The sequence below is a fragment of the Drosophila persimilis genome, unplaced genomic scaffold (genome assembly GCF_003286085.1).
Source record: "Drosophila persimilis strain 14011-0111.01,24,50 unplaced genomic scaffold, DperRS2 tig00000579-arrow-pilon, whole genome shotgun sequence".
In the NCBI taxonomy this organism is placed as follows: domain Eukaryota; kingdom Metazoa; phylum Arthropoda; class Insecta; order Diptera; family Drosophilidae; genus Drosophila; species Drosophila persimilis.
This window is the reverse complement of record NW_020825322.1, coordinates 3,017,333-3,043,674: the sequence shown is the minus strand read 5'-3', so window position 1 is coordinate 3,043,674 and position 26,342 is coordinate 3,017,333. Positions and strand designations below refer to the sequence as shown.

The 26,342-nt window shown below is 42.6% G+C and overlaps 2 protein-coding genes across 3 annotated transcripts; one reads left to right on the top strand and one right to left on the bottom strand.

Annotated features, from left to right (window-relative positions):
* Positions 1-13: 13 nt before the first annotated feature.
* LOC6598568 lies at positions 14-25,965 on the bottom strand. Of its 2 annotated transcripts, XM_002023595.2 has the most exons (8): positions 25,824-25,965; positions 7,622-7,834; positions 5,153-5,615; positions 4,865-5,075; positions 3,953-4,791; positions 3,677-3,878; positions 2,500-3,607; positions 14-204 (listed from the first exon to the last, which is right to left on the bottom strand). In XM_002023595.2, exons 1-8 carry the CDS (start codon positions 25,854-25,856, stop codon positions 25-27), a joined length of 3,249 nt encoding a protein of 1,082 aa, XP_002023631.1. In that variant the 5' UTR covers positions 25,857-25,965; the 3' UTR covers positions 14-24. The 2 variants fall into 2 exon arrangements, with proteins under 2 accessions (XP_002023631.1, XP_026846351.1); XM_026990550.1 differs by lacking the exon at positions 7,622-7,834.
* Positions 1,143-2,144, top strand: LOC6598569. Its single transcript, XM_002023596.2, has 2 exons — positions 1,143-1,376; positions 1,437-2,144. Exons 1-2 carry the CDS (start codon positions 1,268-1,270, stop codon positions 1,973-1,975), a joined length of 648 nt encoding a protein of 215 aa, XP_002023632.2. The 5' UTR covers positions 1,143-1,267; the 3' UTR covers positions 1,976-2,144.
* Positions 25,966-26,342: the final 377 nt, after the last annotated feature.

The window sequence follows — 26,342 nt, the reverse complement described above, 5'->3', positions numbered from 1 at the left end:
AATGCTTGGGGGGTTTTCGGGCTGCTACACCGCATTCACCGTCTCCCGTATCCAGGCGGCATTCGAGGCGATCTTGTCGTACATACGCGGTCTCTCGACACCTGTGGGACCGCATGCGATGCGCCAGGAGGAGACGCCGATGAGGGCCCACTGATTGGTGCCTGGTATTAGGCACTGGACGGGCGCTCCAGAGTACTCCTCTTGCTGTGGGAGAGATGGAAAATGCATTGATCGGTTGAGGTTTTGTATTTTGTAATTCAATGATAGATTTGTTTGTAAAACAGCTGCTAACAAACGAGATTTAAGTGCAGTTTAGACTGATTAAATTATGAATGGATTATGGTATACATTATCATTATATCATCTTATTATATTGTATAATTCTTTCTTTTATCCAGGTTGAATTTTAGACACTCCTGATTTTAGTCCTTATTAATTAACGACTTTGAGAAAATGCGAAGAAAGTCTTGATTACAAATTTGGCAAATTATTTAGATTTTTAAGTTAATGTTTTTTTAAACTCCATTGCGGGATATATACAAGAAATTTTTACCGATGTTTCTATGCTAGCTAACTATGTACCTATGTATATGTTCATATATGCCTATGTACATACATATGTATGCACTATATCTAAATATGTACAAATTTATAAAGAGAACGAATGAATATTATGTGAAACATAAAAATACATATGTATGTAAATATGTATATTTATTATAAACTCCAACTCCCATTCAAGGGGTGCCCCGCTCTATTGGCATTTCACAATCAATTTTAATCAGTGTAACCCCAATTGGCGATACTACTGACGTCACACAGCACGCGACATGAAGGAACGTGTTTGATGATTAAGATGAGCGCGCCTTCCCGTCCGTCCGCTCTCTTTCTCTCGCTCTCTCTCTGGAACGGTCGCTGCCTGCCGCTCTCAGCAACAACCCACCCCCTCTCGCACCGTTACGCCTGACTACCTGGGGACAGAAGGAGCGAAAAGACCCGCCACTTCGCTTACATATAACGAACAGCAGCCCTACTGCAGCTGCAGCGGCCAGACAAAGAGAGAGCATGGAAGAGGGACAGGGGAAGAGAAGGGATGGAAGGAGGCATCAGTGTATATATAAAACGAGAGCCGGCCACTAGAATGCATTTATTCGGCAACCTTCCAAGCGATCGCACGCGAAAAATATCCATAGAGAGCAGTGAAGGAGAAACAGAGTGTGGAAAACGACAACAACAAGAAGAAAGAATACTTTTTTCATCCAAATAAATGTTAAACATGACGGATATCAAGAGCTGCCTGAAGATCTGCTTCCAGGGCGAGACGAGTTTCATAATCTGCGAAGCCGAAAACAGCTATGAGGAGGTCATAGTCCAAGGTGAGTCACGGAGCATAGGAGCGAATCAAAGCATAGAAAATATATTCAAAATTCTTCCAGCCATGGCCCGCTTTGGCATTCCGGAGACACAAAAAGAAGCCTTGCTTCTGACTAATGGCAACGGTTATATCTTTGAGCCGCAGCTCTTGGAATACTTCATACTGCTCTTCCCCTGCCCGGAGATTACTTTCCATCTGCGTCTAAGCTGGCAGAAGCTGCGGCGTGGCCACAGCCTGAACCAGTCCATCAAGCGGAAGCGTCACACAGATCAGGAGACGACGCCAACGGAGCAGACGCTGGAGCAGGAACAGGGAAAGAAGGAGCACCAGGAGGAGGAATACAAGCCAGTGGCTGTATATCGCCAGAACTGTTTCCTGGGCTCATTGCCCAGCTCTGAGGCGGCTCCTGTGCGTCGTCAGAACTGTTTCCTAAGAGAACGACAGCCACAGCAGCAACTGCAGAGGGAGGCGGAGATCCATGCCAGCCGGGAGGAGCCCCAACAGCCGCAGGCGAAGCGCTTGCGTCTGGATGTCTGTGCCAAGCCCAGACGAGCTGCCTCCATTGCTCCGCTGCCTGCCATGCGCTCCATTCGCATATAGCTTAGACGCTACTAAAAATGAACTGTACATAGCCCTAGTACGTATAACACTCGTACATACGATATAAACATGTACTAAATACTCATCGCATCTGTAAGCATAAAGGTTGAACCGCTGTTCCTACTAAGATTGTTATTTCGAAACCAAAAGAAATCCAAATAAATGTATACGAATTAATTAATCTTAATCAGACGAGATTGGTAGAGCCCCCTCTATAAAGAACTATTCGGCATCATTAGTGGCTGTGGGCAAGATCTTGCCTCAACTCCTCCCTAAAACCAAAATACATGCAGTGTGCGCGACTGAGAGTGATAAGGGTGCACACCACTGTTCTACAGATAGGGATCTTCCCCTATCTCTGTTTTGTTTGGATCGCAAATTATCTCAATTTGTATACATATATTTAAGCAAAAAAAAAACAATTGATCCTTGAGATAGTCCATCGAATCCTTATAAAATGCACTTGAACATGCCCCGAAAGTATGTATGAGCCCAGAGAAAAAAGAAAAAAGAACATCACTCACCGTGCAATCGTACTTCTGGTAGGTGGCCTCCATGCACATGGAGTTGACCGTGGCTATGGACACATTCTCGCAGGGCGCCATGTCACCGATCTTCAGCTGGACGCGCTGCAGGTGATCCCGCTGCCGGGACCAGCCCAGCGTGTTGCAGTTTGTCCAGATCTGCTCCTGCGCTGCTGACTGGACGGGCTGGGCTCCAGCTGCAGTTGGCTTTGTGGCTGAGCGGGTGGTGGAGGAGGAGTAGGCGGCGGAGGAGGAAGAACTGCCGCCGTAATAGTTGACCTGCGGGGCATGGTCAGGCAGGGGATAGGAATCCAGCTCCTGGTGCAGTGCCTCTGCCCTGGGCATGTACGAGGCTGCCGCTTCCGCCTGCTGTGAATAATGATCCTCTTCCTCCCCGGCCTCATCCTCCGGGGCTTCCTCTGTACTTCCGGAGCCCTCCATTTGCTCCTGGGAGGGTATCAGGAAGAACTGTTGCGTTTCCTGGGCCAGCGGACTGCGCTGGACTTGAACCACCGGCTGTTGCCCCTCCAGGCGCTCGGCCACTGGTACATAGGCACGCCTCTGGACGGCGGGTGCAGCAAGGTGTCTTCGCTGCAGTGCATCGGGCAGACAGATGGGACGCACATGATCCGAGAAGCTAACCGGAGTCTCTAGCCGCACCAGCGCCGCTGTGGAGCCCTCGACGGGACTCTTAATCATCCCAATAATGCGTCGCCTCTGCGTCCACGGGGCCTTGGCGGAGAGCCGCACCGCACCCACAATGGCCATCCAGGTGGCCCGGGGCTGACCCTGAAAACAGCCCTCCGTGGTGAGGACCCAATCCTGCGATATGAGCGTGCCATCGCACACATGGATGTCCTCACGGAAGAGAGCCACCAACCAGGGCCAGTCCCCAGGGGCCGACATCTTGGGCAGCGACAGATGTTGCTTGGCATTGAAGAGCGCCGACTGAACGCCGCATCTCAGGTCGCCGCAGCCCACATACAACACTTGTCGCCGGGGACAGTGCGTCCGGATGAAGCTGATTTCCGGCGCATGGGGATCCAGGACCCGCACGTAGTCCGTCAGCTGTTCTGTATCGTTTTGCACGTCGAAGATTTCCACAGATCTGCAGGGGAGAAACAACATGTCAGTGCGGATGATGGTGGGGAAGAGGCAGGGGTTTCCTAATTCTTACTCGTAGCCCAATGACTTGCATAGTGACTCGGAGACGGTCTGGCGCACCACCAACTTGGCATCGCCCTCGAGTCCCTCGGCACACAGCTTGCCCACCACGCCCTTTTCCGAAAACACGGCATAGCCAGCGGCATGGAAGCGCGACAAATAGGGAACCAGGGGCTCAGGCTGCAGCAGATCCGCGGCCAGGGGAGCAATGGAAACTGCAAGTATAAGAAAGGCCATGAATTATCAAGACCATTTGATGGTGGCTCTGGTTCTGCGCAGCAGCACTCACGGCAATCCTTCTCATCCGCTCCATCAGGGCAATCCGCCTTTCCATCGCATCGCGCCTTCCGAGGCACACATGCCCGGCCCCTGCCACAGTATAGGGCATTGGGGGAGCAGAAGGCGCAGCTGCGCTCGTCGGATAGATCCGGACAGTCCGCATACCCGTCACAGAGCCGTGGACTCTGCACATTGCTCTGCATATCGCTGACACAGTGCGGCTTCTGCTGGCAGGACTGCGTGCCCGTCGACTCCGGGAAGCGTTCGCAGTCGAAGTACTGACGGAAACGCTGGGGCAATCGACTGCCACAGCCGGCCATGAAGGATTCACAGTACTCGCGGCATATATGGCCGGGCGTTGGCTGCATGCTCGAGCCGTGGGTATCGCAGGGCGGCTGGAGCAGGCGGCACACAAAGTCGTAGGCTTCGCGATAGCATTCCCCATCCACGAGCTCCCGGAAGACGATCAAATCTTCGGCCACCTGCTCGTAGCTGGCATGGCCCAGTAGATTGGGATACGTGGTCACGTTGTAGCCCAACTGGCGGCAATAACTCAGCTGGATGGGCTCACAGCGACGCGGTGGCGCCGGTGTGGTGGTCACAACCGGCTCGGTGGTTTCATCGTGCCCGCCCAGCGGCGAGCTGGACATGATGGGCTCCTCAATCAGGCCCGTGGTCTCCTTGATGCTCAGACTGGACACATCCACGGTCATATTGGCAAAGTGCCGACGCTGATGGTCGCTCATCTCTTCATGGAAGAGCGCCAGGAGCTCACCGCTGCTGACCAGACCCGCGTACGGATCAAAGATCATGTTGAAGTGCACGATGATGTTGTTATTATCCTCGCTTCTGTGGAAGGTGAGGGGGGAAGGGTTTCATTTTCAGTGGAGGGCCATCTACGTGGGATTTGATTGCTACTCACCCATCTAGGGCCAAGATCTCGCTGCCCTCGTAGGCCTCCCGCAGATCCGAACGCCTTAAGGTGAGATTGATCCTCTCCCTGTAGTCCCTGGACTTGTGCTGGAAGCGCAGGGAGTTCTGATTGGCCAGATCCATGCTCCACTTGTCGTTGAGCACCATGAAACGGCCTCGAAAGACGCGATCCGGCAGCGGCTCTGGACGAAAATAGGTGTCTGCAAGAGAATTTGCATTGAATTCAGTGAAAGATGGATGCAGTGCCGCAGTGCAGTGCCAGAGGAGGCATACTCACATCCCACATATACAAATGCGCCGGCCACGAGCAGGGCTATAAGGAAGCCGGCGATCACAGCGCAGCCGCATTTCTGACCGTCTCCCAGCTTGCGGCGGGTGAAGCGTATATCCGAATCCGTGGACAGAACAGACTCCGATTTTCTTCTCAGACCATGGGCATGGTTGTGCATATGCAGATGGTGTTCCCGCTCCCGCTCGCGCTCCCTCTCCCGCTCTCGCTCCCTGTCGCGATCCCTTTCCCGTTCCCGTTCTCGCTCTCTTTGTTGGGCGATGTCCAAGCCATTCGTTGCGGAACCTGCTCCCGCCCCTACTGCTGATCCTCCTCCATTGGTGTGGCTGTGATGGGGCTTGTGGTGCCGCGTACAGCGAGTATTGTGAAAGACCTTCGGGGGCAGGGCTGTGGAGCCGCCGTTGCCGCTTCCTCCATTGCCATTGGGATTTGGATTGCTGTGGACGATGCCCTGCGCAACGAAAAGAAAACACTTTTGGTCAGATTCAATAATTAAGCGAGCAGAGTCGGTGGCAATTTGGTCAATGACCACTAAAGCGCCTTAAATGCTTTGATTTTACGCCAAATCATGCCGTTAAATCCACACACGGAACGAACCACAGCCCCACAACAGTCCATTCGAGCAGCTACGAGTATCTCCATCCATCGCGCCATCATCGGGGTGGCTCGGAGAAAAATCTTTACTTGTTTTAAATGGACTTGGATTGTGGTTGCTGTTTATGTGGCTGGTGCATGCAAATGTGGCATGCAACATTGGAATTTGCGGAAGCTTCTGCTTTAATTAAGGAAATTACCAGCCTTTTTCGAGTTCACTTTTCTTTTGGTAAATTTAATTTCTCGAATGGAATCAAAAAGTGCGCGCTGGCGTTGCCAGCTTAATGATATGGAACAGCTGAGCCGGGCTCCTGCCAGCGTTTACCCACACTAAGCTGAGCCCAACAGAACAAGAACATGTTGAACATCAATGTTAACAGCGATTACATTTCCCACTACAGCCATCTTATATTTATCGTGTTCAAAACGTACTCTTCACCTTAACCGAAAACATAAGACTTAAAACTAACCGTAGTACAGAACTCCGAACTTCCGATCATTCGAACTAGTGCAGCTATAACAATAATCTATAATAGAGTCCGATCGAATAATACAGTATTACATTATTATACATTATAATAATGAAATTCAATTAAACGACAATTCTCCGACAGCTGAAATTTATTGCCTGCTGTATGGTATTTTTTTGTTTAAGGCTTTAATTATTTGAAATATTGGAGCCAGCTAATTATTTAGAATCCAAACGATGTCTATGTCTGTATTAAAACGACGCCAATATCCTATTTTGTAGAGACTTTAAATTTATGGAAAGAGTAAAGATTGCCATTAATTTGCCACTAAAAATAGTTCGAGTTGAAAGGAGGAATATAGCGGTAGTTATTTATGTTATATCCATGCAACCGAATCGCTTAATTAGAAATCAGTCAATGCATATGCACGTTCAAGCAGTACATTTATGTCCAAAACAGTCAATGATCTCGGAAGGCAACTTAACTTAACCTAAGCGGCCTCTCTCCCTTTAAAAGCCTGCTTCTGCTTCTGCTTCTGCCTGTTGTTTTATTAATTATTTGAGCTTAACTAGCACGTAACATAACGGATGCGAGGGGGAAGCTTGAATGCGGTTTGGTTTTTATGTTGCAATTGCGAAAGCGGCAAAACAGAACACAGGCAGGCACAATTTAGAAAATAATTAAAGCGCAAGTAAGGAAAAAAAAGAGCTGCTACTACTGCTGTTGCTGCTGCTATTTTTCTGTAAACGGGTCAGTCAGCGCATGGCCCACTTTTCTTGAGCTGATGCGTGATGCTGCCCGCCAGACAGAGACAAAGTAGCATAACAATAATAAAATAAATGAACAGGGGCAAAAAGTGTAATTAAACACAAATGGTTTCCTCATTTCATAATCTCGGGCATCGGTCAACACTTTTTTATTGAGCAAACTTATTAGCATGGTGTTGCAATTGTCCCGCTCCCGCCCTCTCTCTCACTCAAAAGAGAGAAGAAAGCCAGGCAAGTTTCGGGGGCTGAAGCTTTTGTTTCACTTGCAGATCACTCGTTCTCAAAGAGAAGAGGAGTGTGGAAGAGAAAGAGAGTGCGCGGGGCCAAGCAAGTCAAAAGTCACTCGGCCGCATAACGGCTCGAAGCAAGCAGTGTGCTCTACTCTTGTCTTCTCTCTTCATTTCTGCTGACGCGAATGCATTATGCGTGGCGCACGTGTTGGCAGTGTGTAAGCTTTCGTGTTACATCACCGCGAACACACACATTTCCTTCATCCTCTCTCTCTCCCTCACCAACCCAATTTTTAGCCAATTGGTAGCTTTTCCTTTTGTTTTTCTTTTTTCTTTAATTATCGCACAAATTCATATTTAATTACAATTTACGCTTATGCCTACGCTTACGCTTACCTTCCAATTTTTGCCTCCTCCTCCTCCATTTGTCTGCAAATTGGATTTGTCTTTGTTGCGATTGCTGCAATTGTTGTTGTTGTTCTTTTTATCAGCTGCTGCCACTGCAGCCGCCGTTGCCGTCGCTGCGGCTATGTTGCATGCCGCATTCGCATTGGTATGTGCCTGTGACCCCGGGGATGAAGTTTTGTCCGCATCGCGGGACTTTTTCATCTGCAAAACAAATTTGAAAAACTTTTGTTCAACAACCCATAGTGCGAGCATTTCGTTACAAAAGCTGGTAATGGAGTAGACATGCGCGAGAAGCCCGAAACTAACCAACCGAACAGGTGCTAATTGTCCGAGGCGGTCTGGTCACCAGCAACAACTGCCAAATTTAGCACAGTGTAGCAGCACATTCCCCTCTGCCACGCCACGACACGCCGTGCCCCGCCGCTGCCCATCCCATCCCACACGCCCGAGGGCCATTTATATGGTTTGCTCCAGTTAAAACCCAACACCAAAACCATTTAAAACAACAACAGTTACAACAACAACAGCAAGCACAGCCAAAGTCAAAGCAGTACCAAAGTCAAAGCAGTCCAATGTCAAGCGAACAGCGCCCCAATGTCCAGCGTCGACAGCGACTGCGACAGCGACTGCGCGACTTCAGCGTCAGCGTCAGAGTAAAAGAAAGTTTCTGCGTTTCCTTTATTTGTAGTTGGTATTGTTGTTGTTTTTTCGCTGTTTATTGTTTATTTGTTTCATTTTGCTTAACATATTTACATATTTGTTGATTATTCGCTGGCTTGATTGTGTGGCCGGCCGCGTGTTCCCATTATTCTCTGTTCTACGTTAACTGATGATCTCCAAGACCGGCTAACACTATGAAATACATACATACTATACACAGCAAATCCAAGGAAATCGTTTAACAATTGAAAATAGTTTGTGGAATGGAATTCCACATCATGGAAAGTTTAGATGAAAGAAGAATCTAAATATAATCCTAATCCTCATAGAACAATATTTCATCTGTTGACTGATCTCTGATGATCCTTGGTTGGATCTAAAGCTGCATATATCTCGCAATCAAGGAAATCGTTTATCTATGATACTCGTAGTATCTGAATGCAGGGATGGTGTGGCGTAGGGTTCTGATTCCCGTACCAGCTCCAAGTATCGTGTGGCCCAGTCGTGCCACGGACAAACTGACTCGAATCATAGACAACGTATAGATATGTACTGTGGCATCTGCAGCCGAAATACTTTTGTTCAACAACCCATAGTGCGGCACCCAGAATATCTCTAAGGTAATATCCTCTTTGGTGAGCCGATCCAGGTGCTACGAAAATCAAAGATTGGTAGACAGCTTCATTGTGGATGGCTGGAATGCCGAGCGTGTTACAGCCTTGTAATGGATGGCATGATGACCAGCGAAATGATGAGTTATGATGGGGATCCATCTATCCAAGCAAAAACCACCTGGAACTGATGTCCCTTTGGGAGGTGGCCATAAGAGGCCTCAGTGACTTCAGTGACTCGTGAAAAATACTAAATTGTTCTTTGTTTCTTGAATAATTTTCTTTTTATTAAACAAAATTATACGCTGCTGCTGCTGCTGTGCTGTCCGTTTTCGCTTTTCTTTCGCACGGCCACCAATTAGGAAAATTCATTTCGCTGGGGATGAGAGTTGAGTGGAGTTGGCGCTGCCGCTGCCGATGCCGCGGCCGTTGGGGAGGAGGCCCGTCTTGTAAACATGTTTTACGCGCAACATGTTGCCTGCCGTTAATGTTGCCGAAACGTGTTTCCTCGGGGTGGCAGGGGGACCGGGGACGGGGACGGCCCCCACCAAGCAGCCGCACAGCGGCGGCAGCAACAAAAACACTTTCATTTTGCGCCATGCCTCGCCTTGGCTTTGAAAATTGTTGTTGCTTTTTCATTTTGGTTTTTCGACTGCAATTGGCACGAAAAAAATTCGCTTTCGCCTGCAACAAGACAAACAATTCAAAAATGCGAGGCTCTTCTGCAACAAAGCGGTCCTCCTCCTCCTCCTCAGTGGGGCTCTTCTTTAAAGCCTGTGGCATGATGGCATGGCATGGCATGGCAAGGCACGGAATGACACTTGTCGTCAATGGGAAAACGAGTTCGTGGCCCGAGTCTTTTGAACTCTAACGCTCTACCGAGACAAGCCGTGCACTTTCACAGCGAAGGCCGAGATCGGGGGGGACAGAAGACAGACTGGATGACCTTATGGCCACAAAACGAAGAAAGTTGCAACATGTTTTCTTTGTTGTTGTTGTTGTTGTTGTTGCCTCTTCTTTTGAAAAGGAAAGCTGGACGATGCGCGATGCGCGATGCGCGATGCCTGATGATGACCGAATTCATGATTTTCGCCCTTGCCATGTGGGAACCATGAGAGACACTCTACAAGCAACAGGGAATGCCAAAATGCCACTCCATAATTAAAGTGAACTATTCGGAGATTAGAAAACATGCCATGCCACATGTATATCTACAAAAATATGATTGTTGGATATATTTTAGGACCACATCTAATGGTATTCTCTCTTCTCACATAGACACTTTCCCAGGATTAACACAAAGGGTCTATCCTTGACCTCCTATATGGTCATATAAGGAATCTGCCATTCGTCTAATTTCAGACTTTATTTCGCTCAAAAAATTATGAAAAATATTTCAATAATATAAAACATATAAAAATTAACGAATCTTATAGAAAACTATTCAATCTATCGGATAAAATTAGTTTTGCTGTTGGAAAAGCTCCTAAACTAGCAGAAAACTGTGCTCAAACTTAAGACCTGCCCTTTATATGACACTGTATATTTTTAATACGATTTTAATAAGAGTTTTGCAATGATTGCCCAACCGAGCCATGAGTGGGCACACTTTTGTGTCAAATTTCAATACGCTGAAGCAGAGGAGTAGTCGCCACCCCACCCCACCCCACCCTTCGGTTGAGCAATTATCCAACCAATCCCACATTACTTGAGACTGAGACTGAAATTGAGGAAATCTTCTGGTCAAGTTTCATTGCGTTCGCTTTACGACAGCGCAGGCCCCAGTGCGTTGAGTTAGGAATGGAACACAACACACATCTGTACTCGTATCTTGTTCAAATATCACATTTCTGGCTCACGCTCTGGGTTTGGCCGCTGCGACGGCTGCAATGTTGCACTTAGAAGCCGCGTCGGGGCCACGTGCGGCCAATGGCAGAGCAAATGGGGAACGGGAACGGCAGCTGTGACAGCTTTTCACTAATTTCCCTTTAAGCAGCCACAGTCACAGCCGCAGCCGCAGCCGCAGCCCCAGCCTCAGCCTCTGTGGCAGCCGTAGACGTCGCTTGGAGCAGCCGTAGACGCCAGAGACGCCACAGACGAGGCCCACAGCTGCCACTCAATCGTGACGAATTAATAACGGAACGTTTTGCCGAACTGGGGGAAAGCTGCAACTGAACAATGAGGGAGAGACCGAAGAAGCGAAGACCGAGAAGACAAAGCCTGCAAGACGACAAGGCGGGAGTTCAACCGAAAAAAAACCAAACCAAAATGAACAGCTTTGACCTCCTCAAGGAGCATTTCTATCCGCTATCAGCACTCTTTCTCCTTGGCTGCCGCTCCGCCTCTTCGACTTTGCCGGGTGGCAGGAGAGTACGTGCGTGGTGAAGCTCGTGGTAGACGATGATGATAATGATGGCATTGCCAGATACGAGTATGAGTGCGACTACGTACGACTAGATGGCGTTTTCGCCTGCAACGATTGACGATGACGACGACGACGACGAGACGTGACTGAAAACTGATTTTTCAAGCTGGCAACTATGAAACTGGGTTGCCGTTTTAGGGTGTGTGTGTCTCACATAAATTGGCTCTGGGTTTGGGTTTGAGTTTGGGATTGGGTGAAGCCAACTTCTGTGACTCACTCATTCGCTCTGCCCACAAAACTAGCCAACAACAACAACAATTATGGCAAATCAAAATGCAATCCAGCAAACAGAGTCGTCTACAAATTGTCGCTCTCATCCAAGCCGAACCAAGCTCTTTGGCTATGGAACTGGCTTTGCCTCTGGCTAGCCATGGGTGCGGGACGATATCAAAAAAAAAAAAAAACAAAATGATCCACTAATTTTGATAATCTCTTGGACAATTTGTACTCGAATTTGGCAGCGATTTCAAATCAATCCAGAGCACAAATGTTGCCCAAGCCAATCCAATCTTATCCAGACTTTCAACTGATCTATTCCCATTTTTGAGTAGTAATGCTGATGGTGGGGGCCCACAAGTTTTTACCATTTCCGAGCGCGGCCTTTGCTTTGCATTCCAAATGAAGTAGAAAGTTCTCCGCTCTCAGCGATTTATTGGAATGCCTATGGGCGCTTTCTTAACATTTCTCATTGCCGCTGGTTGCCTCTCTGCTGTTGTCGCGAATTACTTATTCAGAATGCGATTGGGTAAGCCAAACTGGGAATGGCCCTGTTTCTAGCTGCTGGATGGGTGGCCTGGGTCAGGGCTTGTTTTGGGAACCAAAGTAGAATATATAGAATATAACAAATCGGACACCACACAATTAAAAAGATACAAAAATGGGTTGACGAACTGTTCGTCTGCGAAATTTGCATGCGATAATCTCTTTGGCCATTTGTATGCAACTCAAGGTAGCAGTCGCCAAAATTATGTGGAGGCTATAATTCCCACAACTTCCCAAACTGCTTCCACTTTGCCCGTAAAAGTTAATTTCCGCTGGGATTTGCATATTTAATTGAAATTTTGCAACTATTTTGGACAGCAGAATCGAAACACAGACAAAAAACTGCATTGGAGAAAATGCCAGAAAAGGTAAAAGATTAAAACAAAACAAAAAAGAAACGAATCTACCGATGACCGATTGGTTAGATACCCTTGCAGATGTTTATTGAAGAGAACCCTACAATAGCGTCATGCACACAACATTTATGTTGTTTTCGCAATTCACTGGCATTCTCTTTTGCAGCTCAAGACGAGAATTAATGTCACCGCATCATGATCACGAAATATAAGTTGTTTTTCAATTATCGGGCATACTTATTGGCAGCATTCGCTTGTGCAGGTCGAGTGAATGTTTTTAATATTTGGAGACCTTCATATATAATCATTTACGTTACCTATCCAATCTTATAAGAGTCTGCGCAAAGATTCAGTCCCAATACTAAATAACTAGTTTTCCTAGAACAAGACAGACAGATGGCTAAATCGATTCGGGTGTTGCATGCCCAAAACTGTAATATCTCGCGCAGAGGGTATCAAAGCACAGCTTGCCCACGCAGAGGCGTCGTCAGGCAGTTCAAGGCTGGCGAAGCAGCAGCCAACTGCAAGCAGTGCGTACAAGCGACACAGAGCTGTAGAAGAGCGGAGGTATTTTGGCAATGGAAATCGGTTGGAATGGTTGAGCCGGGGCAGTGGGGCTCGGGGCTCGTGGTGAGCACTGTTAATAAACCATTGCCAATTGGAAAGTAAAGGGCGAAGCACACATGTGCAGACATAAACGAAAGGAAATTGAAATTAAAAGACATTCCCCCATAAATCGCAGTTAATAAAAGCTCATAATGAAGCAGCGCCAAGGCAGCAAGCAGTGGCAGAGGCGCATGATCATGATGATGGAAAAGAAGAAGCAGAAGCAGTGGCAGAGGCAAAAGCCAATGATTTGTGCTACTTTCTTTGGGGCTCCTCTGTAGCAGAGGCAGAAGCAGAAGCAGCAGCAGCAACAGCAGCAGCAGCGATCTCGTCTTTTGTGGCTTTTGTCTTCTGCTTATTCTTCTGGCACTGGCACTGCCACTGCCACCTCTCCTCTTCTGTTTTCTGCTTCTAATTTATTTCAATGACATTTTACGATAAATGCAAGCCCCCTTCATCAAATGCCATCCACCGTCCCAGCCAGAGAAAGTTCTCCTGAGCTCTCGCTGTGGCTGTGACTCTGAATCTGACTCTCTTTCCTTTTACTCCCACCCATAAAGCGTTTATCGATACTGCTTGATGGGCCAGCATGAGAGCGCCTGGCGCGCTCATGCTCTCCCACCATGTGTCTGTGTGTGAGAGAGAGATGTCTGAGAGCGCTTTGCTCAGCTGCTTCTACTGCTTTGCTCTGTCAAAAGGTCGCTCAATGAAACATTTGATTTGAGCTAAAAGAAAACCAGCAAGAACTCTAAACAGATAAGAGTGTCGACCAGGGAGATACCCTCCTCAGAGACCTACATCAATCAGACGGCTTCAGGCCTACGCACAGATCTTGGCTTCTCTGTTTCTTATAGTTCCCGAAATCAAGGGCATAAGATGGAATATGCATTGGGTTTTTTGTTATTGTCTGTTTGCGCAAAAACACAGTACACCCCCCTTTTTGAGCTCCCTATGGTGCACAGGGTATAAAAATCAAAGCTTGGCTCAAGCGTATTTCTAGACTGAGTCTCGGTTGTGGTAGTTGTTGCTTTTGTCGCCGGCTGTCTGGTGGCATTTGGCAAAATGGCAACAACATTTCATTTCATATTGCTGGCTGCAACTATTGCTAGTTAGTTGTTGCTGTCTTGTGAACCTGTTGCACATGACTGCAAAATGTGACGACAGCGAGAGAGAGAGAGAGAGAGAGAGACAGACGGACGCACAGAGTGAACACAAAACTGTGACAAAACGGAGGGAAGTGGAGTGAAGAATCAGGAATAGGATTCCCGTCTATCCTTTCTTGAGTCAAGTTCTCATGGTCTTCGAGATAGTAGTCCCCATATGTCCACGCATCTCTGCGACTGAAGATTGGAGTTCAATTAACATTTGGGAGTCATCAGTGAGGAATAGTATGTTTGGTGGAATGGTTCCCGACTGACACCATAAAAAATTTAGCGCCTTTTACACAGCTGTTAATCGGTTCATTGGATTGGGTTCTTTTTTTTGTCTATGTTGAAGGGGGGGGGTCTCTGCAAATGGCGTCAGCCTTTTTGGTTGCCGTTGGGGTGTTTGGTGATTGTGCAAAAAGAGAAGAAAGAGCGATAGAGAGAGAGAGGGAGAAAAATCTTTGAACAAAAACCGAAAATAACAGCAGCAGCAGCAGTAATGGGGTTCCACGAGCAAGATAAGCCATACGAGAAATAGCCGCAAAGGCAGGGGCTAAGGGGCTAAGGGGCTAGGGGGCAGAGGGGCGGAGGGGCATGGGGGCTAGAGGCCAGGGGCTAGGGGGTGTAGCGGCAGACAACTGAAAGTTGTTGCGTTTGTTTCTAAGCCAAACGAGTTTGTTGTCGTTGTTGTCGCTGCAATCACTTTTGGCGCATAAAATGCGGTGCGAGAGAGGCCTTAGACTAGACTTACATACATACATACATATGTATATGCAGACCCATAGACTTATTGGAATGCCTTGCTGGCCCACACTCTGGCACATGTATGTATATGTATGTAAGTTAACGTACCCAATTCCATTGAGCTCTTATACGAGTTGTAAACAATCTTTGGTTTTCCAAAACGAAAACAATTTCAATCTTGGGCCTCCGCCTAATTGATTTCTAAGATGTACAATCTCAAGCGCCCCCGCCGCAATCCCATTCTTTGACACTCGCCTAAATGGAAAACCAATGTTTGCCCACACCCGGCTTCTCATAAACAATCTCACTCCCGGCTTTCTGCAGATCCTGCACTTTAGGCCTTTTACAGTTCTCTCTTTGGATGACGAAATCTAATACTCGGGATGGCGAAATCAATTGAAATGTTTATAGAAAAACGATTCCCGAAAGGGATCAACGATGCAAAGATCAGAAAGTTCAAATCAGTCTTGATCCAGCAGCGACACCGCAAAGTCTAGCTAAATATTAAGATCGCGCAATCCCTTGGCCCGGAATTCCTTTGTGACCCTCTACTTAAATCTATATCAGTGAAGTTCGAAGTAAAATAAAAACTTTTTAAAAACACAATCCGCTACCGCAGTTGTGTAATTGGCGCCCAACGTGGGGCGACGTTGTCTAAAAAGCACCGAATGATAAAAGTGTTGCGTCGTGCCGAAACCCGAAGGACAATTAATTAATGGAATAAATCCTTCAAAATTAAAAACGCGGAGTGACTGTGTGATATAGATAAAAAAAAGTGAGATAAAAAGGAAACAAACCGGAGCTTAGGGTGTGCAAAAACAAATACAAATACAAATACAAATACAAATACAAATACAAATACAAATACAACGCAAAATACAAATAAAACAAAAAGCTAATCAAGGCAATTCGTAAATACAAAAAAAACCAAAGAAACCCAAAGTTTTTAAAAAAACAAAACCAACAAAACCGACAAAACCAAAATACAAAGAAAGTGAAACGATCAGCGAAGCCAAAGAAGGAAGACCCCCAGAAGACCCAGCTGAGCAAAGAAATTTAAGAAGGAAGACCCGTTCGAAGATCTGCCAAACTAAGAAGGACGACCCCTACCGGATATTTCGTGAGCAAGAGTTGTATTAATAAATATATAAGTTCAATTAGGATATATAAGATTATAAAAACTAACATATAAGAAAAATTAAAAGTGGATCAGCTAACTTTAGATTTTGAAAAACTAAAAATGATTAACTCTCAAGCAAGGACCGATCTCACAGCAGATCTGGTCAAACAATTGATAGCACTTCAAATTTCACAAGTACAAGAGCAAATTGTAAATTTAAAACAACAAATAGAAACTAAATCCGATCAGGTATCGGATTATCAGGCAGAAACAATAGACGAGACAATAAGAGACGACACCACATTGAAGGTAATAGAATCCCTACCAATTTTTAATGGTGGATTAAACCAATATGTAGGATGGAGGGAAGCTGCAGAAACTGCAGTGAAGTTATATAAGAAAGGAAGTAAGCAATATTATATTGCATTAACAATTTTGAGAAACAAAATAACAGGACCAGCACATGACGCACTGACCAACCACGGGACAGTTCTAAATTTTGATGCCATACTTTCACGGCTTGACTTTGTTTACAGTGACAAGAGACCTATTTACATAATAGAACAGGAATTAAGCGTTCTCCGACAAGGGAACCTTTCAATTATAGATTTCTATAACGAGGTTAACAAGAAAATGACCTTGTTAATAAATAAGACAATAATGACTCACGGAAAGGACAGTGAGATCACCAAGGAATCAAATAAAAAAATTAGAGACAATGCCTTACGCATTTTTGTCACTGGCCTAAACGGCGGCATTGCTGAAATCCTATTTTCATTGAATCCCCCAGATTTACCGAATGCCTTAGCAAAGGTACAGGAATTGCAATCTAATAACATTCGGGCCCAATTTGCCTACCAATTCAGCGGTCCCAGAAATTCAGGGAATAATAATTTTAATACCTTAAGATTCAACCAACGACAACCTAGGACTAACAGTTCACCATTCGACCAAAAAAGGGATTTGCAGAGGAATAACATGTCTTGGGGACAACCCTATTTCTTGGGTAATAGACAACAAAATCAGGCCCCAGAACCAATGGAGGTAGACGAATCTATACAAATCCGGAACCGACAGAACAGCAATCAATTCAGGGGAAATAATAACAATAGAAATTATCGGGAGAATACTAACGGTTATTTTAGGAGAAATAATAACAATTATAGCCAAGCCCAGCATTTTAGGGCAAACGTAGTCCCGAATAATCAGTCTAACGACAATCCAGCGCAGAAACGAAAACTAAACGAAATGTCGGAACAACCGGCTAATAAAGCAATGAGGATAAATAACATTGAGGAGGATCATTTTTTAGATCAGCCCCCGAAGTAGGTCTGCCCTACCTAAAAAGAGTAGACAAAAAAATAAACAGAGAATTAAAAGTTTTGATAGATACGGGAGCAACTTCCTGTTATATAAAAAAAGGAATTTACGACAATAAAAATGAATTACCAATCTATAAGAAAGTTGCTACAGTGAATGGGTTTTCAATAATTAAATATTTCCATAATATAACAATTTTCAACACAAAGCAAGTGTTTTATGAAATAGATGGAATGGAGGCAGATTTACTAATAGGATTTAACCTATTAAAGAAAATCGGAGCGGTTATTGATACAGGAAAGGGGACTTTAAGTTATAAAGACAATGAGGAGAAACTAATATATGACGAGGTCCTTTCTTTAAACAAATTAACCTTTATAGAAGGAAAAACCATCCTTCCGTTGAAGGAATATATAATAAAAAAATATTTTGAAGAAGAAAAAGAAATGAAAAGCGATTCAGTAAAGGTAGAAGGAAGTTTATATAGCTTGGGATCAAAAAATCCTGAGCACGCCGACGAAGAATTATCCGTCAATAGTTTGGGATTCAAATATCCTGAGCCCGCCGTCGTTGAATTATCCGACATCCAAAGTTTTAATAGTTTGGGATTAAAATATCCTGAGCACGCCGTCGTTGAATTATCCGACACTAAAAGTTCGAATAGTTTGGGATTAAAGAATCCTGAACACGCCGTCGTTGAATTATCCGACAATAAACAATTTAAAAGTTTGGGATGCAAAAATCCTGAACGCGCCGTCGTAGAAATATCCGACATTCAAAATTATGCAAATTCTGAATTGAAAAAAATGAAATTGTATAACACAATAACCTACAAAGAGGACAATTTAGAAAATCTCAGAGAGAAAATGGTATCTATCATCGAAGAAGACCATGCCAATATAAATTTACAGTTACCGTTCAGAACGGATATAAAAGGAGAGATTAACACTGAACACGATAGACCGGTATATGGCAAGCAGTATCCATACGCTTATTCGGTTAACGATTTCGTTAATAACGAAATAAGTAAAATGTTAGATGAAGGTATAATCAGACCTAGTAAAAGCCCATATAATTCACCGGTAATAGTAGTACCAAAGAAGGGAGTAAATGAGGACGGAACTCCTAAGCATAGATTAGTAATAGACTTTAAGAAACTTAATGAAAACACTATACCGGATAGATACCCTATGCAAGATCCTTCAGTAATCCTTGCCAATTTAGGTAAAGCGAAATATTTCTCGGCCATTGACTTAGAGTCAGGTTTCTATCAGATTTTAATGAGGGAATCAGATATTGAAAAAACATCTTTTTCCATAAATAACGGCAAATATGAATTTCTAAGAATGCCTATGGGATTGACGAACGCTCCCAGAATTTTCCAAAGGGCAATGGACGATATACTTAGAGAACAAGTTGGGAAAACTTGTCACGTTTATATGGACGATATAATAATATTTTCAAAAACTATAGAACAACATTATAAAGATCTAATTCATATAATTCAGATATTGCAAAACGCTAACATGAAAATTTCACTTGAAAAGTCTAAATTCTTTCAATTGGAAACCAAATTTCTGGGATACATTGTTTCCCAAAATATCATTAAAACAGATCCAGACAAAATCTCCACAATACAAAACTATCCAATTCCTAAAAATATCAGAGAGCTACGTAGCTTCTTAGGACTAACAGGGTATTACAGAAAATTTGTCCGAAATTATGCCACAATTGCCAAACCTTTAACAAAATATCTGAGCGGAGTAAATGGGAAAGTTTCACGAAGGGCATCCAAGAAAGCATTAATACAGCTGGATGAACCAGCAATTGGAGCATTTAATAATTTAAAGGACAGTTTAATAGCACATATTGAATTAGTACAACCAGATTACAATAAAAAATTCACATTAACCACAGATGCATCGGACATAGCAATAGGTGCAGTTTTGTCGCAAGATGGGAATCCCATAACATTTATTTCTAAAACTTTAAGTAAAACCGAGCAATTATATGCTACTAATAAAAAAGAATTATTAGCTATTGTATGGGCATTAAAAAATTTGCGAAATTATTTATACGGAGTGAGTGGAATTGAAATACATACAGATCACCAACCTTTGTCCTTTGCAATGTCGCAAAAAAATCCAAATGTTGAAATGAAACGTTGGTATTACTTCATAGAAAGTTTCACACCAAAAATCATTTATAAGCCAGGCTCAACTAACGTAGTAGCGGACGCGTTATCTCGGATTAAAATAAATCATATGACAGATAGTGATGTCGACCAGACAGAATCAGAATCAGACATAAATACTCAGCATTCAGCAGAGAGTAGTTTCGAAAACGTCATTCAAGAGACTAGCAAGCCTCTAAACCAATTTAAACAGCAGCTACTATTAGCGCAAGGGAGATTCACAGTTCATGAGTTAGTAAGAGTTTATGAAAATACCCGACATATTATTGAATTTGATACGGTTGACAATCTGCTAATCATTTTAAAAGAATTTATTCAGCCTCACTTAACCACAGGAATACACTGCACTTTAGAAGATTTATACCTTATCCAAAATAAGCTAAAGGAAAACTTCATAAATAAATTTCTCTTCACAAGAAAGTTCCTCCAAGATGTAGTAAATTCAGAAGATAAAGCTATAATTATAGAAGAAACACATTGCAGAGCCCATAGAGGACTAGACGAAAATTACAAACAAATAACTAAGCTGTATTATTGGCCAAACCTGCACAAAAAATTAAAAGAATATATAAAAAATTGTGAGATCTGTAACAAAAACAAATATCGGAGACACCCTGTAAAAATTCCAATTGGGGAAGCTCCCATTCCAGCAAAAGAAGGAGATCAATTACACTTAGACATATACTATGCCCAAAACCTAACATTCATAACTTGTATAGATTCTTATTCCAAATACTTGGTGGTCAAGGAAATTCAAAGTAAATTAAACATTGAAAATAAGGTAATGGAAATTTTACAACACTTTCCGTTAGCAACATCATTAATGACTGACAACGAACCAAGCTTTACTTCAGCACAATTTAGATCATTCATACAAAGAAGTAACTTAACTATTTATTATGCTGATCCCAGACACAGCACCTCAAATGGTCAGGTAGAAAGGGTACATTCCACACTAACAGAAATAGCGCGGTGCATCAAGGATGAACTAAATCTAACAGATTATTCAGAAATAATAATAAGGGCGGCACTGAAATATAACCTGACGATACATTCAACGACCAATCAAATGCCATATGACATATTGTATAACAAAATAGAACACAAACATAATCCAATATTACTTAAGGAAGCTCAGACCAAAATGCTTAAGATACATAACAAAGATAGAAGAGAAAAAGATTATAAAATAGGAGAAGTAGTCTATGAAAAGAAATTCGGGGAAAGAAATAAACTTCAATCCCGATACAAAAAGCAGGTAGTTAAGGAAAATCGACCGAATAAAATTATAATCAACAATAGAAACAGAATTATACATAAAGATAACATCAAATATTAAATATTTTTTCCAGAAAATGTATGCGAATATACTAATACTGACTTTTGTTATATTGACGACTGCGGAAGTAATTGACTATACGCATAGTGACTATCTATTGCTCAAAGACGACAGAGACGTTTACACTTATGAAACATACGCTGAACTTTTCCATATTACTAATTTGAGTTTTTATAGAGAGATAATTGATAAAGAATCCAAATATGTCAACAAATCAATTAATTCAGACGATGAGTGGGAAATATCAATGGACTTAAGTCTATTAAAATTAATGATTTCAGAATTAGTTCCAAAACGGAAAGAAAGGGGAATAAATGAATTAGGTACCATTTGGAAATGGATAGCAGGCAGCCCTGATCATGACGACTTTTTGAAAATACAAAATAAAGTAAATGAATTAACTGAAAATAATAATAAACAATTTGTAATAAATTCCAAATTTTTCAAAGAAATTGAATTGCTATCAAATTCATTAAAGAATGTCATCTTCAATGAAGAAACGATACTGAGAAAGCATCGTTTAAAATTAATAACTTTTGACCTACTAAATTTAGTTGATACCATAACCCTCTTAAAAGTAAACATTTTCAATACAAAAATTTTAAATAAAAACGAAATAGAGGACATTTATAAGCATGAAAAACATAATGTTGAACTGTCTGATCTGTTGGACATTGCAACGGTTAAAATAATTCGAAATGCAGATTTAATAATCATTTACATAAAATATCCTCAAATTAAAGATATTTGCAAGTTTTACCATGCAAGAGCCATCTCACAAAATGATGGAATGTTAGTTATAAGTGAAAAAGTTTGTGAATGTAAGGAGAAATACTATTTAATGAATAATTTTAAAAGTGAAACTTTTAACAATTACGCACAAATAAATTTAAAGAGTACCTGTTTCACCAATTTACTTAATGGCTTTAAAGCCAACTGCACTAAAAAAAGGGAAAAAAAACAAAGAAATAGACATCATTCAGGATGGTGCCATATTAGTTTCAGGCAAAAATATCGTAGACAATACTACTTTGTTAGGATCGTATCTCCTTATATTCAACAACACAATTGTAATAAATAATATAAGCCACATAAATGATAAGGGTAAAATTCTAAAATATATATCGCATCATAGATATAGCGATTTTGAATTAGTTGATTATATACAATCAAATGATAAGCAATTTTCTTTTGATAATGTTAATATTTTAAATCCCCTTATAACATTAGGTAATACGGCCTTACCATTAACAACATTATTTTTAATCATTTTGATATTGTTAATGTTATTTTACTTCTGCTATAAATTAACCAAATTTGTACTTATTAAATCAATAAGAATACCGTCAGAAGAAATAGTGGAAAGCAACATTCAAATACTGTCAGAAGAAATTAGAGCTCTATCAGAACTTCAAAATGTATCGGGACGAAACATTTAAGAATGGGGGGAGTTAACGTACCCAATTCCATTGAGCTCTTATACGAGTTGTAAACAATCTTTGGTTTTCCAAAACGAAAACAATTTCAATCTTGGGCCTCCGCCTAATTGATTTCTAAGATGTACAATCTCAAGCGCCCCCGCCGCAATCCCATTCTTTGACACTCGCCTAAATGGAAAACCAATGTTTGCCCACACCCGGCTTCTCATAAACAATCTCACTCCCGGCTTTCTGCAGATCCTGCACTTTAGGCCTTTTACAGTTCTCTCTTTGGATGACGAAATCTAATACTCGGGATGGCGAAATCAATTGAAATGTTTATAGAAAAACGATTCCCGAAAGGGATCAACGATGCAAAGATCAGAAAGTTCAAATCAGTCTTGATCCAGCAGCGACACCGCAAAGTCTAGCTAAATATTAAGATCGCGCAATCCCTTGGCCCGGAATTCCTTTGTGACCCTCTACTTAAATCTATATCAGTGAAGTTCGAAGTAAAATAAAAACTTTTTAAAAACACAATCCGCTACCGCAGTTGTTTAATTTGTATGTAGTAGGTATGCCCACCTATACTCGTACGATTTCAGATTGCCGAACTGATGAAATTGCGGCGGGCGGAGACTCCAGAAGAGAAAAAAAGACAACTACGAAAAGAAACCAGAGAGACAACTGCAAAATAACAATCCCAACATAAAAACCAAATTGCTCAATAGTCGGCTTGTAGTATGCATGCCGCCTTTGGCGGCCAACACCACCTACAACAACAACAACAACAACAACAATGAGCGAGCGCCCTATGCGCGCCACACACACGCCCTGCAACAATCAACAATCTACAATAAATAACCCAAAAGCCGAACAAAACTCTGGTCAACGCAAAAACCTTGGTACCCATACTACCCTTAACAAACGTTTCTTTTTGTTCACATTTTGTCATGATTATCTGTGGCCTTGGTTCACTTATGGGGCCTACCCATAAGAACCCGACCCTACCCGACCCGACCCGCCTTCTAATGGGCATAATTTGATGAATTTTGCTCAGACAATTCCTGCATACATATTGTTTGTTAGATGTACTTTAATTAAGAAAACTTCCACAAGAAACCACAAATACTCTATGGGAATTCATTTTCTAATGGTGATCATTTTAGGGACTTTCTGCTCAGACAATTCCTTTGCATTCCAGATGGTACAACTACAGTAATCCATCATATTTCTACTCGAAAAAATTTGGATAAAGGAATATTAAATATACCTATATTGATAACAAGAATACATATAGGAAAAATTTCCACTTCAAGGCGTTTTTATTTGTTTTTGAAATTTTGACTATCTCAGCATATCTCAGAAATATTTTCCATTGAGAGTTGAAGGTATGTTTTAAAAAAAAAATACAGCTTATTAAAAACCAAGTGCACCAAAACTTTTGCTAGCCAAATTAAAACTATTTTTATTATTATTAAAACTATTTTTCCATAAAAAATCGCAATAGAAAAACTCTTAAAACAGCAGGAAACTGAAGTGATTAAATGCTTAACAAAAAATGTGTCAGATTTTTGGATACTATTTATTTCAGAAAGGTTCTACAATTAGCATGCACAAATCTATATTTTTAAGGATTATATATATGTTATTCTGATAAAAAATTCAAGAAGAACCACTTGAACCCCGTTTCTACTGCGATTCACTGCCATATCCAGTCAATTGATGTGTACAGATTTGCCCTATAATAGTGCTTCAGAGTATCCACTGATTCGGTATTACAGAGCTCGCTTTTCAACTTCATTGTTAAGAGCGACATATTTAGGGTTTTTGGAAAAATTCTCATCAGCCAAGAAAACAAAGGCCCAAAGAAAGAGAAACAGCTATGGTAACAAAAGTCTCCAACGATTCATTTCACAAACAAATTTATACACGCCACATGCACACTCGTAAAAGCGGTTGCTGCCGGCTGGGAAGAGGGAAATAATACAAAATTACTATACCAAAAAGAAAAGAAAAGCCACTCCACTGCTGAAACAACAACAACAATCAAACCCAACCGCCATAATTTTTGCATGAAAACAGCTGAAAATTAAAATCACAAAGACCAAGACCAAGACCAAGCCGATGACGACGGCGACGCACTCCAGTAAAACTTTTGATTTCTTTTGGTTATACTCGTAGTAGTATTGTAATACCAATGCAGAAGGCGGCCGAGGCGGGCATCATTTTAAAAGCCATGCCCCTAAGGCAGTAGCAGCGGCAGAGGCAACAGCAGCAGCAGCAAAAGTAAGTTACTAAGTCAAAATTGGCTTATAACGGGACGCACTTTCACTTGAAACAGCCACACAGCCGACAGCCGACAGCCGAGCCTCAGACTTTACACTGGAAAAAAAAAACCCAATAGCCATATATCCAGGAGCTCCCTATTTTTCAAGCAAACTATTTTTTTTTTTTGTCCCATTCCGACTAGCATTTGAAAACAGCGATATTTTGAGAAACATATTTTCAAATATTGTTGTTTGTATTCTTTTTTCTGTGTACTGGGTCTCTCTTTGATTATGTGTGGATGCTGGTGACTGCCCCCTCAAAGAGGAGGCGGGGCTTTTAGCTGTCTATCATTATGATTTCCATAAATTTCACAGTAGCCAGATCCCAAACAAATACTCGAATTACAGATATATGGAAAGCTAGGGAGAGGGGAGTATTGGGTGATTGGACGGATGCACCGTTGAAAATCGTGTGCAGGGGGCTATGGCTATCAATACCCCAGATACTAGTGCAGGCAGGCATTATGCAATCGGCGAGATGACAAAATCAAACAGTAGTTTGCTTTTGTTTTTTTTACGACTGGCCGCCCGGTTGCTTGGCGCTTTTACTTTTGTTTCATTAATTATGTCTGTTCGACCAATTTCCAATTATGACAAATGACGATGGAGCAGCCATCAAGCAACGATTGGAAAGCCGTTTTAGGCGAGATCGCCAAAAAGAAAAGAAACAATTTCAAACGTTTCCCAGACAGATTTACAGATTACAGATGTCTGGTTTTTCGTTGCCCTTTTCAGAATTTATATAATCGCTTTGGGATCGAGCCAGATATTTTACAAGGCAAAGAGATGGGGGGAGATGTATGCACATATATAGGGAAAGTCTCAACAAAAATTGCAATATATTTGTCATTTGCTTTGATTTGTAGTCAAAAATTAATAAGAAGACCAAAAAATCCTTAAAATCTCTAGTATCATGTAGAACTCAAAAAACGTATAGAATTTTTGCCATTTTTTGGGCAGAAAAATATTAATCTTTGAGCCCTTTTACTCAAATCTTTTTAGCAGAAGAACATAACAAAATCTTGAGCTTTGAAGAGGTTTTTTCTTTAGTTCTAAAAAGGCGCATCAGAAATGTTGCCCCATTTCCCGATGGCTGAACGAGTTCTTCTCCAGTGGCAGCAAGTGATTTCCTCTGATGAGGGAATGCCTAGATCACTCACCTGGCTATTACTGCAGTAGTAAATGTCCGACATCCTGGATTGTAGTGGAAGGCAGCTGCTACTGCCGCTTCGCCCAGTTCCGGCTCCTTCGCCGTCGGTTCCACTGATAAATACGCTTTGGGTCGGGATCTATAACCAGGGCAGGTTAAGCGGCATGACCGCGTTTCTGCCAGGCTGCCAGCGAGCGAGCAGGTGAGTGTGCCAAAATGCCCTAAGCACCAGGAACAGCAACAGCAAGGCAACAGCAACAATAAATAGCAATGACAATAACCTGTTTTCCTGCACTGCAAAAGTGTCACACACACGACTTGTAATCTTGTAATCAATAGCCAGTTGACGTCGTTTATTGTTACGTTTTAACGGATTAGATTTTCCGCATATTTATCTGTATAAACTATTTACCAACAACAACAATGCAAAGGCTTGAACAAAACAAAACAAAACAAAACAAAAACAATTCAGCAGTCGGCTGCACTTCACGCTCTGTCTTGCAGAACACTCCACTCGCTTTTTCGGTTT

Coding starts and splice junctions, on each gene's coding strand:
- LOC6598568 (XM_002023595.2), bottom strand. CDS start 25,856: ATGTCGGACATTTACTACTGCAGTAATAGCCAG. Junction 5,076..5,152: donor CGCATTTGTATATGTGGGAT/GTGAGTATGCCT, acceptor ATTCTCTTGCAG/ACACCTATTTTCGTCCAGAG. Junction 3,879..3,952: donor AGCGGATGAGAAGGATTGCC/GTGAGTGCTGCT, acceptor TTATACTTGCAG/TTTCCATTGCTCCCCTGGCC.
- LOC6598569 (XM_002023596.2), top strand. CDS start 1,268: ATGTTAAACATGACGGATATCAAGAGCTGCCTGAAGATCTGCTTCCAG. Junction 1,377..1,436: donor TGAGGAGGTCATAGTCCAAG/GTGAGTCACGGA, acceptor AAATTCTTCCAG/CCATGGCCCGCTTTGGCATT.